This window comes from Dreissena polymorpha, chromosome 3 (genome assembly GCF_020536995.1).
Source record: "Dreissena polymorpha isolate Duluth1 chromosome 3, UMN_Dpol_1.0, whole genome shotgun sequence".
NCBI classification, from domain to species: Eukaryota; Metazoa; Mollusca; class Bivalvia; order Myida; family Dreissenidae; genus Dreissena; species Dreissena polymorpha.
This window is the reverse complement of record NC_068357.1, coordinates 152,294,663-152,309,306: the sequence shown is the minus strand read 5'-3', so window position 1 is coordinate 152,309,306 and position 14,644 is coordinate 152,294,663. Positions and strand designations below refer to the sequence as shown.

The window sequence follows — 14,644 nt, the reverse complement described above, 5'->3', positions numbered from 1 at the left end:
TTGTACACTTATTTTCGAATTTTGAGCTGGCACGGCATTCCAGCTCGACATTCAGTTCGACACTCGGATATAATGATGTACGCTTATTTTCGAATTTTGAGCTGGCACGGCATTCCAGCTCGACATTCAGTTCGACATTCGGATATAAGGTTGTGCGCTTTTTTTCGAATGTTGAACTGGCTCCGCATTCCAGCTCGACATTCAGTTCGACATTCGGATATAGTGTTGTATTCTTATTTTCGAATGTTGAGCTTGCTCGGCTTTCCAGCTCGACATTCAGTTCGACATTCGGATATAGTGTTGTACAATTATTTTTGAATGTCGAGCTGGCCAGGCATTCCAGCTCGTCATTCAGTTCGACATTCGGATATAATGCTGTACGCTTATTTTTGAATGTTGAGCTGGCACGGCATTCCAGCTCGACATTCAGTTCGACATTCGGATATAGTGTTGTATGTTTTTTTTCGAATGTTGAGCTGGCAAGATCGTTCCTTCGGTAATCGAACATTAACCAGCTCATCGTCGTAGAGATGCTTTTTCTCAATCAACAAAAACGGTTTTGTAAATATAATATTAATTTAAGAAATTGTTCACAATTGGTCAAATTGTTTAAGTCAGTTAAAAAATCGTAAAATTCAGCTGAAGTAAAACCATATGTTTGCCCCGACGCCTTAAACTAAAACTTTCCTAAAACTATAAAACTATTTATAATGGTTGTATCGACAGCAATTTCTTTAAAAAAGTGCACTTCTGATGGTGTTATTGTAGTTTTTGTAGATGAATACAACCAAAAGCCTCATTACATCATAACGAAAACGTCGGAACTCTGCAAGGCCACAATGACCGAGGAAAACGGGGCTTAATGCATGCATGTAAAGTGTCGACACAGTTTAGCCTTTGCAGATCGCACAGGCTTATCCGGGACGACATTTTCAGCATTTAATTTTTGTTTAAATGAGGTCTGTTCTAAAAGATTATCAAATATTGTGACAATGAAAGTGTCGTCCTGATTAGCCTGTGTGGACTGAATTCCAGTTTCCCAGACCGAGGCTTATATGATAGACAAGTACTCGGAGTGGATTCCGCATGGAACGGCGAAACATTCCATAAACAAGCCATTTAACCACAACCTACCAATTTGAAGAAACTTTACGATTTGTGTAATACTGTCCAGGCACTGTTCTACCGCTTAAGTTGTCTCGGACATGAGCACCAGTACATTTTCCTTTCCAAACACCTGTATCCAGTCGTGAACAAAAATGTGGTACATTCCCGCTCGAAGGCGAATCTGAAATACAGGTAACACAACATAATATTCTGACATTATTAAAATTCTCAGACAACTTTTATTTATTAATTTATTTTAGAAACAATCTGTGTGTATGATTTATTGTAATATAATGCAGATAGGGCGTTAATAAATATTGATAAATAATATGATAACTTTAATTCAATAAAACGAATGTTTGATGTAAGGAAATGAATACATGTCTGAAGGATAAATCTATAGTACTTTAAAAATGTTCAATGGAACTTCTCAGACGAATTTAAGACCAATAAAACTATTTTAGAGGATTTTAAATCGCAAGTACATCGAACTTAATATTTTCAAATAAATAAAATGTTACATTTATGGGATACTAAAAATAAACGTAATGTGACAGTTAGATGGGTCTTGGAAATTGCTTAACATATTTGATAGTATTACTTGCGTTTTAGTGGCAATTAAACTTAAATACGTGTGTAGTTAAGAATGGCACTAAAAGCATGAGTTTTGGTTGAATGTTACTTGCAGGAAGCGCTTTGCTAGCAACGGAATTTACAGGATGTGTTTCGTTAAAAATAGAACTTACATGATGCGTTTCGTTGAAAATAAAACTTACATGATGCGTTTCGTTGAAAATAAAACTTACATGATGCGTTTCGTTGAAAATAGAACTTACATGATGCGTTTCGTTGAAAATAGAACTTACATGATGCGTTTCGTTGAAAATAAAACTTACATGATGCGTTTCGTTGAAAATAAAACGTACATGATGCGTTTCGTTGAAAATAGAACTTACATGATGCGTTTCGTTGAAAATAGAACTTACATGATGTGTTTCGTTCAAAAATAGAACTTACAGGATGTGTTTCGTTAAAAATAGAACTTACATGATGCGTTTCGTTGAAAATAGAACTTACTAGATGTGTTTCGTTGGAAACGAAATTTACAGGATGCGGTTCGCTGGCTCTGGAACCTGCAGGATGCGTTTCGTTGAAATTGAAATCACATGATGCGTTTCGTTTGGAATGACACTTACAGGATGCGGTTCTGTGGCTATGGACCTTGCGGGATGCGTTTCGTTAGCAATTGAACTTACATGGTGCGTTTCGTTGGAAATTACACTAACAGGATGCGGTTCGGTGGCTATCGAACTTACAGGATGCTGTTCTGTGGTTATGGAACTTGCATGATGAGTTTCCTTCGCAACGAAATTTCAGAATACGTTCCTTTGACAATAAAACTTACAGGATGTATGTCGGGGGAAATAAAACGTACAAGATGCGTGTTGAATGTCATGGAATTTCCAGGATGCGATTCGTTAGCAACGAAACTTACAGGGTGCGTTTCGTTAGCAATCGAGCTTATAGGATGCATTTTGGGTATATTGAACAAACAGGATGCGTTTTGGTGGCAAATGAAACTAAAATCAAGTGTTTTCATGGAAAATTAATGTACGAAAATTGGTTTTGGTGGCAAATCGAACTCAAAGTATGAATTTTGTTAGAAAATTCGCCATGAACAATCATTAATTATGGAACTTACTTCATAGCTTTCAAACCTGCGAGTGTATGCACAGCCCCTGAGAGTGTTCAATCGCAAACATTCGTTGAAATCTTAGATAAATTTCAACGCGCTCTGGTGAAAATTCTCAGGGCTTCTTTTATATTCAATCGCATGAGCTTCAAAATAATAGTCAGAATACAACCTGCAAAAGAACATTTTCAAGCAGAATGTAGAAAACAGTAGTTAACAGTAGACAATAGTAGAATGTACAAAACAGCAGTGAAAATATTCGATGATATAAATGGTGTTAAATGTTAAAAAACAATGTAGCATTTCAAATGCTCCTTAAATATAGTTCCGAAACGTTTCCTATTACAAATTTATAAACAAGCGTCTGTCATAATGTGAGGAAGCACATTGAGTCCAAGGGTAACAATACAAGAAATTAATAGAATGTTCGGAAAATACCGCTGTTAAAAAAAAACTTACTTAACAGTTAGTTTTCATCAATGTACGAGGATGATCATTTTGAACCTAAAAATTAATTTAAAAGGGGAATACGTCTAGTTTCAATAAGTGCCTTAGTGTACTAACATGAAATACCATCGATATGTCCATTTAAATGTTTACCCATGAACGTATAGTCAAATAGTGGGCATAATAGTACATGGTTTGAATGGTGACATATGTTGTGAAATAAATGAACATCGTATATCGCTTTTTATGGTAAGGCTAGAATATCTTATTTAAATTCACGAAAAAACACAACGGTGTTAAAGGGGCCTTTTCACGTTTTGGTAAATTGACAACATAGAAAAAAATGTTTCTGATTCGCATATTTTTGTTGTAGTTTTATTTGTAAGGGAACAGTAATACTGAACATTAACCATGCTCTAAAATATCCAGTATATGCATCTTTGACGATTAAAAAACTGAAAATTATAAAGCGTTGCAACGCGAAACGATTGAATAATTTGGAGAGTTCTGTTGTTGACGTAATATTTAGCGATACAACGAGGATTGCTTATATAAAGTATAAAATACACCCTTTTTTTGTTCGAGAACGGATGGCCGAGTGGTCTAAGCGATAGACTTTTACTTCAGCGGTCAGTAGTTCGAGCCCAGATAAGGGTAACTTTTTTTCTTTCTGTATTTTTTTTCTTTTTTTTACTGGAACTTTTTAGATCCAATGTTTACATGTATTAATAAAAAGCATTTAATTACAGTCTTCAAACAATGCCAACATCTGTAAAAAGGCCCCTTAAAACTTATAACACAGTAGTTCCAAGTGATAATTTTCAATATGCATTAAATATGGTTGTACATTGATAAACCGTAAAATTATTATATTAATTTAATATCTTCGTCAGATTATATAGTAATACAGCGTCCAAATTTAAATATTATATATATCATATTAAAGTCTATTGCGAATGAATATCTATTAAATAATTGTATGTGTGTTTTCTATTCTTTCATTTCTACCATCCGATGGTCTTGTTTAAAATATGTTCAAGAAACTAGTAATAGACCAGTTCACGCGTAACGTCACGCGCACCTGCGTCTGTACCTCTGGAGTACTCTGGTAGGCAAAAGGAAGACCCAATCAAAGGGGAGAAATAGGGCGTGATAATTTATATTCAAACGATTCTATTTAGAATTTATTTTAAAACATACTAACAAGTTGTTCTACTGAACAGTAACAAATAAGATTGAAAACAAACATTAATAGATAAAACCCATATACACAACATATAAAAAATAACCATAATGGTATTTGCACAAGCGGATCCAAAAAGGGGAGGGGGTCCGCCGCGTACGCCTCCCCCCTAAAATCGCCAAAGTAAAGTAAATTAATTCCACACTTAACTAGATCTAGTTCACCTATTTAAACTCATTTCTCTTCTTTTTTCACACACAACATTTCGTGAAAATCGTGGAGCTTCCAGGAGGCTTCCCTGGTTCCCCAAGCAGGGCTCTGCACTGGACCCCCAACAAATCTTTCAATATCACGCCCTCCCCCCCCCCCAAACCAGAAATCCTGGATCCGCCCCTGATTTGTTTCGGAAAACTAAAACTTTGGCACATGAAATAAATATAACATTTATTTAAATCTGATTGTTTTGATTTGATTGTTTGCATAAATCTTGAAATCGTGTAAGCCTTTGAATTCCGGTGTTTAATTGTCCGGTAGATCAGCACGAACCGCGATTATTTCGATTTGATCAGATATTGTCCAGACTTAACGAACAACATAGTGTCAGAAACCACACCAGGTGGCATGCAGATGACAGTCTGGTCATTAAACACAATTGATTGCACCACCATGTCTTCTCTTTTTGAAGATAATTAAGCAGTCATTTAATTGAGTAATTTACCGACAATTACTATACTGTTTCTTGAATTATATATATGTATGTATATATATTTCTTACTTCCAGTCACATCCAAATACACATTTTTACAAATACATTTATACAGCCATTCTTTAAAAAATATGAGACACTATAAAACTTATTAAATCATACTAAAACACGCTATCATTATAGTTGAAAGTAAAATTATGCTAAGAAACATTATGCTAAGAAACATAGCCAGTGTTCAATATTGTAGCAGAGCATCTCGAAATCGTTAGTTAGTTTGTTGGTTTTAGTTGGTTTGACAAAAAGGAAACAACTAATTTATAGTATGGCTAATAAAAGTATAATAGTAACACTAAAACTTGTTATTTTAACAAGTGTGTCAAATCAATTACAATATATTTAAGATTTAGAAATCAAACAGTGGCCATGCTTTGTTTACATCTAACATTTATACATTTACAGTAAAAATTGTATCATAATTAAAATATATACTCACTAAAACTTTTACCATACAACGTGTAATTTCTCAGTTTCAATATATCACAGCAGGTTTTTGCGAGGATCCTAACCATGTCTGGGTGAGTAAACATGAATACAAATTTAGAATTATCACTCATATCTTGAAAACCAGAGTCTAAAAACTGAGCTTTCTGGTAAATAACATTTTTGTATTTGATTATATAAAGGACATACAAGTTATTCATGCATTACCGTCTCTACGAAGTCATTACAAAAAGTACATGTTCTTTCAGACACTGTTAAAGTAATGTAACGCCCTGTTTTGATTCTAAGTGGTGCTAAACCACATCTAAATTTAGACAATGCAGACCTATGACAGTATGGCAATTGTAGTTCACAATAAAGCTCCGTTTCATAAATATTCTTAAATACTCCATATGTTCTAAGTTTGATATGGTTTGATCCATTTACACATGAGTCTCTATTCAAATCAGTTTGCCACTGAGCAATATGACTTTTCATTAGTGCAGTGCATGCATCATTTAACATCTTATTTATATCAAAAGGTAACATTTTATACATATTCATAGAGTCCATAGAACACAGCTTACCTTTTACTATGAAATGCCAGTTTTTACATCTAGTATTCCCTTTATCTACGGACCAGTTAAATATTTTCTTATTTGTCTTACTATCATTATACAATAAGCACATATGTTAATTGTTAAAAACAGACCTCCACTGATCTATAATAATTGGTTTCCAACCCATATCACCTTGCACCGCAACATTGTGTGAATATTTACCGGTACCAAGATAAAGTCTCATAGCTCTGTGGTGAATGGCGTTTATACATGAAAAGGTTCGAACTCCCCACACGGACGAAGCATATGTAATTACTGGAACAACACATATATACATCATAGGGTAGACCACCCAATGATTTGTACTTAGCAATGAGTAGCACTGAGGAACGACCATCACACTGAGCTACCATCTTAGCTGTAATATTATAATCTAGACGTTCGGTCAGGGCTAAACCGAGATACAAATATTTACTCGCATATTCAATTTTACAATCTCCACAACTAAAAACAAAGTTTGACCTTGGAAATAAGTTTGGTCTAAAGTGTACTACATTACTTTTACTAGAATAAATTTTATTTCTAACACACCATGTGTTTAGCATTGTTAACATATCTTGCAAATCTTTCTCATTCTTAGCAATCAATACAATGTCATCAGTTCTTATGCGTATTTTTTAACATTATAGCAAGGTCATTAATAAACAAATTAAAAAGTATCGTAGACAACGAACATCCTTGTCTTACACCAGTATTCACATTAAACCAATCAGTACACATTCCATTTACTCGTACACAAGCTGATACATCTTTATAAAGGGCCCAAAATGCAGAGAGCATCTTGGTTGACATGCCACATTTATCTAGCTTACGTCAAAGAATTGGTCTATTAACAGAGTCAAAAGCTTTTCGAAAGTCGATAAATGCGCAAAATGTAGATTGTTCTTTTTCGTTGTATCAATTGTATTATTGAGACTCGATATATGGTCGACAGTACTACACTTTTACACAAACCATTCTGCTCGTCAACAATTAGACCATCACTTTCAGTCCACTTTACAATACGTTCGTTTAAAATACTGCTGTACATCTTGTACATAATGGGAGCAAGAGCTATCCCACGGTATGACATAGATATGTTCCATATTGTCAAATTAAGAGTCATATGTCTAATAAAGATTATCAAAAAATGTACACCGTAAGGATGCTAGCCCGTTTTATTAATAAAAACTAAAGTATTTAATAATTTTTAAATTTCAGTAAAACATTTAACGTATTTATCGGGCATCGCTTTATTAAAATTACGTCATTCCGAATGAAGAGTAAATGTTACGGCAATTCACGAACGACATCACAAAAAACAAGAAATTACGTTTGACATCAGCGGAGATAAATAACATTTATATATATAAATAATGTATAATTTGTGTGTGTTAAGTTTATAGATATTTTTCACTCATTTTCACTAGTAACGAGTTTTCAATATACATGATTTCACAGTTCAATTTGCAACAAGTGAAGTTGTGTTTTTCAGTTGAATGTTAATATTTGTCAATAGTGTCATTCATTGTTCATAGTCCATCAATTTTAAAGTACATGTAAATATCGTCACGCACTTTGCTTTTAATAGGGCGTTTAATAGTTCGTTTATTTTAAATGCACCCGTTACACTTTCTATGACTCATAGTGTTTTTTTTTTATCTCACTAGCGTACTCATACTATTGTTAACTATAATTCTATAATTATATGTATTATTATTTTTGTAGTTTATTGAAGCTCTTTTGTAAAAATTAATACGGCTAATGCATAGAGCTATTTGTAATGTCACACTGTCGGTGAATCAGTCTTCAGACCGTTTTTCTTTGATTCTAATGACGCGTATTTTTTTAAGATGCAAATAAATGTATTAATAAACTATATTGACACTCTGTATGATATATTTGAAATTATATTTATGTGTTATTTTTTTTTCAGAGTTTCTATTCGATTTATTGACTAAACTCGTGACGTTTTCCCTATGTATGACATTACTGTACAACCAGTGCTTTTGCCTACCAGTGCATTGCGCATGCCCGAAAATCCAGAATAAAAACAATTACAGTGAACTGTTCTATTGCAATACTTTGGCATAAATGCAAATACTTAGGACGAAATGTAAGCTACTAAATGCGACATGTGTTGTATAAACTAATCCTTGCCTTATCTGCGACAAATAAACGATATACTTGCATATGCAATATTCGAAAAATAAAAGTATGAAATAAAGCATTGCAACAAGTAACGGATCGATAAATAAAATTATGTATAGCGGTAATCATCAAGCACTTACGCTTGGAAGCCATGATGGTTAAATTGAACGGATTACTTGTCTATAATCTATGCACGTCTTATCAAGGAGAAATGTAAGAAGGGAATGGCTATCAAAATATTTGTATTTCAGGCATCGGTATTGATATAAAACCGTTAATTTCCTTAATGAGTTGATGGAAGCCCCAAACTTGTCTTTGATATTTTCAGCAATTTGTACATTAATCGCGAGTCACTTTAATACAAAGGCAATATTTTTACACTTTTGACAAACTGTCAAATGCATAAAAGAAGCAGGCGACTACCAATTAGCAATGCGTGTTAAATAAACAAACAACTGCTATCGAGTGCAATAAACTGTCACTTGCCGATATTTCCATAGCGACCGACGAGTACACTGGTATATAATATATAGTAATATATAGCAATCTGGTTGATCATCCCTTTAAAGTTGGTAATAATTTGCGCATTGTTTTACAAAATGAAAGCATTAAAACGTTAAGCCTACATACCTAACCTCTTTGGCAATGTAAGGGACAACAAATACAAATTTTGGCAAAATGATCAAGCGCATAGCTTTCTACTGGTTCCCTCAGCACAAAGATGACCTTCATGTTAGGATACAGTGAGTACATGTTGTCCGCATGCGTGAGGCGAAGTTCATTGCCACCTTCATTTCCGGGAAACTCCTGCCACCGGCTGTTGTCAAAAGCATAAACCACTGATGCGTCTCCTGGTGACGTACACTTTTTTTAATGTAATGACCAATTAACTCTTTGTGACAAATTTCTATAATGCGAGGTTAAACGTATTTATTAATTTCGTAATTATACAATTCAATTCATTGTTGCAAAGTATAAATTCATGGATTAGAAAACAAGCGTAAAGCTTATATTAATGCTTTTCCATGGTGGAGTTGACCCACATCTGTTGAGCACTTAGGCGGCAACAAGAACATGGATGCGCTCACGTAATTGTTAGGATTGTGATACGAAGTTGGCTTCATATATTCGTACACTGGCTTAATAAGTTTTAAAACTTTAAATCACAAACTAGTAACATATACGTGTCATTATAGAAGTGTTTAAAACGGGTTTTATCCCATTGCGGAAATAAAGAAAGACATTTTATATAACTGTTTTGTTTATTATATATGTTATCGGCATCTGAAATTAAAAAAATATGCAGTCTATATTTTTTTTTAAACATTGATCACTAGAAGTTGATTGATACGCAATAAAATACAGCTACAATTTGATAAGCACATCGGAAAAGTCGAATTTTTCTTAGTCATTCACCCTTTTTATTCATCAGGTGTCCCAGATTTCAATTAAGTACAAACTTGTGGTATTGTACTTCTATTAATTTTGTATAAATTGTTCATGTATTTTTTTTAAAAACATACTACTACATACATAATGATGTAAATTCACTTAAGACTTACTGGCTTAACTTTACTGTTGCACCGAGACCCTGAAGCCCGCTGATTAAACTTCGTACGATAAACTTAAGTTTGAACAAAAAGTACAACTGCTAAGCAAAGACGTTTGTGCTCAGTAAATTATATTTATTCAATAATTTGATTCAATGTACTTCACGTTGATTCAAATAATTTGATTCGATGTACTTCACGTTGCGAACAAATAATTATAAATGTGTATGTGTTGGGCGTTCATTATTCAGTCGCAAGTTAATTTTTTCGTAATATCTTTAATCTATCCGGACGCTGTCCAGTTACTCACCATTTATACCTGTGTACAAGTGTTCATTCTTATTTAAATAAAAACTTTCTTGTAGTCGGTGAATGGAAGGACGGAATAAAGGCACGTAATACTGTTGAACTGCTTCCCCGAAATTATCATACTCTATAAAACATCATACACAAATATTAACTATCAGACCTATCGCTTTTACCGGGGTACTTTTCGTATACATTAAGGGCATACACGGATAAAACTTTTCTTTTCTTTTCTTCGTCGTCGTGGTTGACAGTCCCTTTAAGTACGTTTTAGTTATGACAGATTGCATATTTTATATTTCTATTATTTCTCTAAGCATAGCAATCACAAGATTAGTCGAACGAAGCAAATTGGTTCGGCCGTTCAACTCATTTCTCGAGCTTTCAAATCGGTTGTATATTAACGATTAGATAAAAAAAAATCCACGCACTAGCCCGCGATGCCCCTGAAGTGAATCGAGTATATACACTTCGCGAACAGAACAATATTTATTCCATTCGTTCCAAGCGCTTCGAAACAAAGACATCATACACAATGTTTTACACATTAAATTGTTTTCAAAATATATATTTCATTAGAAAGAATGCAATTTTAAAATACTTTGAGTTATGCTAGTTGGCACGGGTGTTAACTAATTGTTGCCGGCCTAGCTACGCGCAATTTGCGTACTTTGGGTTCGACGACAAACTATCGAATCAATCGAGGTTTAAAGTTTTAATAGATCGATAAAGGTATCTGAAATAGAAACAATTAATACATGCAATTAGGTATATAATCAAGATAATATATGTATGCATTCAAATGAAATACACATTAATAATGACTAGCGTTGCATGGCGGTGTGAATATTACTCGCAATAAGTTATTTTAATAAATAACTAATAAACACAACCGTAACCGTCAGATGTCTTAAATAACAATACAAACAATTGACAGATAAAATAAACAAAAGATTCAAATAAGTTACCTGCAGGAATATAAAATGTCCTACACAAATAATATAATTTTTCAATCAAAGATTGAATGGCTGTCTGAAGCAACCTTCAGCAAACAACTGAATAAAGGAGGGAAAGTGTATGATTGGTTGTTACGTGCACGTGCTAAATTAGGTTAAATTCAACTATATGTTAACTATAAAATAACTAAGACTACAGACTTTATATCAGAGCTACCTAAAACTACTCGACATGAATAACAAATAACTCACTAACGATACATATGAATTTATACCCTGTGACATATTCCCCCTGCTTTAGAAATGTCGTCCCGACATTAATTTATATATGTTGTATAAATTTATAGAACTCGCGGTGATAAAACATATACGTTCATCACGTTACTACTTCCAAAGTTTGCAATAACACAAACACATAGTATCAATCATAAGTTTTATTATAAAACATTCAAGTACAATAACTTGCACATTTTTGTTCGTAATAACACAAACAAATGGTACGTATCCATCATAAATTTTATTATACAAACATTTAAGTACAATATATGGCAATTTTTATAAAGACACATATTTACATCATTTTTTTTTATAACTATTACTTATGCAACACTTCTGTCTATTAGCAAACACTTCACATTATCACATCACTGTTAGTCTTTACCGTTCATATATAACACGAACCCGCAACGTATAAGTTCGGTGCTTTACGTTGGCGGTTTGAGCGACGTATGGGTACACTACCGTCGTCATAGTTGTCACGTGATTGTGTCCGTCGTTGCGGTATAACGTATCTCGGAGCTTTTTGCTCTTTATTTTGATGTTGCTCCGTTATTCCCAATGGCAGCAACAAGTTTCTGTGGACACGACGTATACGTTTAGAACTTGGTTTGTCTTTCTTTACGTCATACACGGGAATTTCAGTGTTCGGCTGGTCGATTACCACATATGGCACATCTTCCCACTTGTCTGCGATTTTCTGTTTCCCGCGTTGAGTCACATTTCTTACTAAAACCAAATCACCTGGAATGATTTTAGTGGCTCTAGCTTTAGTGTCATATACCCTCTTACTTTTCTCTGCATTTTGAAATGCGTTCTCTTTCGCACGACTATACGCAGTCGCCAATCTGTCGCGAAGTTTGCGGCTGTACTCATTCTGGAACACCGTTCCATTATCGTTCGACGGTAAATCAAGTAGTGCGTCGATCGCTAACCTTGGGTGACGTCCGAACATTAAGTAGTACGGCGAATAACCAGTACTGGTATGAATTGTGCTGTTGTACGCATGAACCATCGGTGCAACATACGACTTCCAGTCGGATTTCTTGTCCTCATCGAGTTTGAACAACATGTGCAGCAGTGTCTGGTTAAATCTCTCTGTCATCCCATTACCCATAGGGTGATATGGAGTTGTCCTTGATTGTTCAATTCCAGCTAACTTGCACAGTTCGCTTATAAGGCCAGACATAAAATTGGTACCTTGATCACTGTGTAAACGCGCCGGAAAGCCGTAATGCACAAAAAACTTCTCAAACAAAACTTTCGCTGTTGTTCTTGCTGTCTGATTTGTCGTTGGGAACGCCTGCGCATATCGCGTAAAATGATCGGTGATAACTAAAATATGCTCGTATCCACCTTTTGATTTTTCTAAACTCAAGAAGTCTATGCAAACAAGCTCCATTGGTGATGAGGTTGTAATGTTCACAAGAGAACTAATTTCGGCTGGAGTTTTGCTTCTTATGCATCGGGCGCAATTACTAATCTTGTCTTTTACAAAGCTTTCCATGCCAGGCCAAAAGAATCTTTGTTTGAATAATGATAGTGTCCGATCACGTCCTTGGTGGCCGAGGTCATCATGCAGGCTTGAAAACACTATCTCCCGTAATGCTTCTGGCAAAACTAATTGGCTGTACTCCTGCTCACGTATATTAGTTCTTCGTTATAAAACCCCATCCTTCAACTCTCAAGACTGGGCCAGTGTCTGCTATATTTCAAAACACCGGTACATGAGTCTGAGGAAGATGATACAGAAGGTCTTGTGCCAACTTGTAATTTATGAATAACCTTGGAAATTACTGGGTCGGCCAGCTGTGACTTTCTCCAATTGTGAGAACTCAGGGCGTATGTTTGCAAGACATCTTCTGGAACTTGATCACAAGCCTCAGGTTTGTCTTTTACAGGTGCGGATGTACTGAAACAGTAGGGCGCTTGTTCAATCCCTGCTGTTACGGCAGTGGTTATAGCAGCTATTGTTTCTGGTTGCACTACCACCCTGCTTAACCCATCTGCGTCGGCGTTGTTTTTACCTGCCCGATAACGTGTCGTAAAGGTGTAGTTTGATAACGCAGCAAGCCATCGTTGCCCTGTCGCGTCCAACTTAGCACTCGTTAGCACGTAGGTAAGTGGGTTATTGTCCGTTATAACATCAACTTCCGCGCCGTAAAGATAGTCGTGAAACTTTTCCGTCATTGACCATTTCAACGCTAAAAATTCCAACTTGTGCGCAGGATAATGCTTTTCTGACGGTTTAAGTGAACGGCTTGCATAGGCTATGACCTTTTCGTGGCCGTCTTGACGTTGATAAAGTACAGCACCCAATCCCTTTGAGGAGGCATCTGTGTGCAGAATAAACGGCAATGTATAGTCTGCATAGCCTAAAATAGGTGGATTGGTAAGCTGTTTCTTTAACTCCTCAAAAGCAGTCTGTTGGTCGGATCCCCATTGAAATAGAACTGGTTTTATTGCTTTGTTGTTTCTTTGTGTTGTACGTTTAGTCGGATGGCCTATCTGCAGGTTATTTAATGGTCTTGCAATGGAAGCGAACCCTTTGATGAATCGCCGATAATAGCCAACGAAGCCGAGAAATTGGCGTACTTGTTTCACAGACTTTGGGGTTGGCCAATTTTTTACTGCTTCTATTTTGACGGGATCTGCTTCTATGCCATCTGCTGATACAACATGGCCGAGGTAAGTGGTTCTTGTCTTGAAGAATTCACATTTTGATGGTTTGATCTTGAGGTTATATTCAGCCAAACGACAGAACACTTGGTCTAGTCTTGCAATCATGGTATTGACATCTTTGGAAAAAATAATGATGTCATCCAAATAAATGAGGCAATCTCTAAGATTTAAATCGCCCATACAGCGTTCCATCAATCTTTGAAAGGTTGCGGGGGCGTTGCAAAGTCCGAATGGAAGGCGGTTACGTTGATAAAACCCTAGTCCACCCACTTGAAACGCTGTCTTTTCCTTGTCCTCTTCTTCTAACTCCATCGCCAGTATCCACATTTCAAGTCCAACTTTGAAAAGTACCGTGATCCTGCTAACAGATGAAGTGTGTCCTCAACTTTTGGTATTGCATAACTATCTTTCTTGGTGTTTGCATTTAGTTTTCTAAAATCTATACAAAATCGTATGGTTCCATCTTTTTTCCTGACGATTACACAATTCGATGACCATGGACTTTGAG

General features: G+C 35.3%; 1 protein-coding gene across 1 annotated transcript; it reads right to left on the bottom strand.

The window, feature by feature from the left end:
* Window positions 1-1,189: 1,189 nt before the first annotated feature.
* LOC127872694 (uncharacterized) lies at window positions 1,190-12,571 on the bottom strand. Its single transcript, XM_052416025.1, has 3 exons — window positions 11,887-12,571; window positions 9,069-9,217; window positions 1,190-1,288 (listed from the first exon to the last, which is right to left on the bottom strand). The coding sequence occupies exons 1-3, from the start codon at window positions 12,569-12,571 to the stop codon at window positions 1,190-1,192; spliced, it is 933 nt and encodes a 310-aa protein (XP_052271985.1).
* Window positions 12,572-14,644: the final 2,073 nt, after the last annotated feature.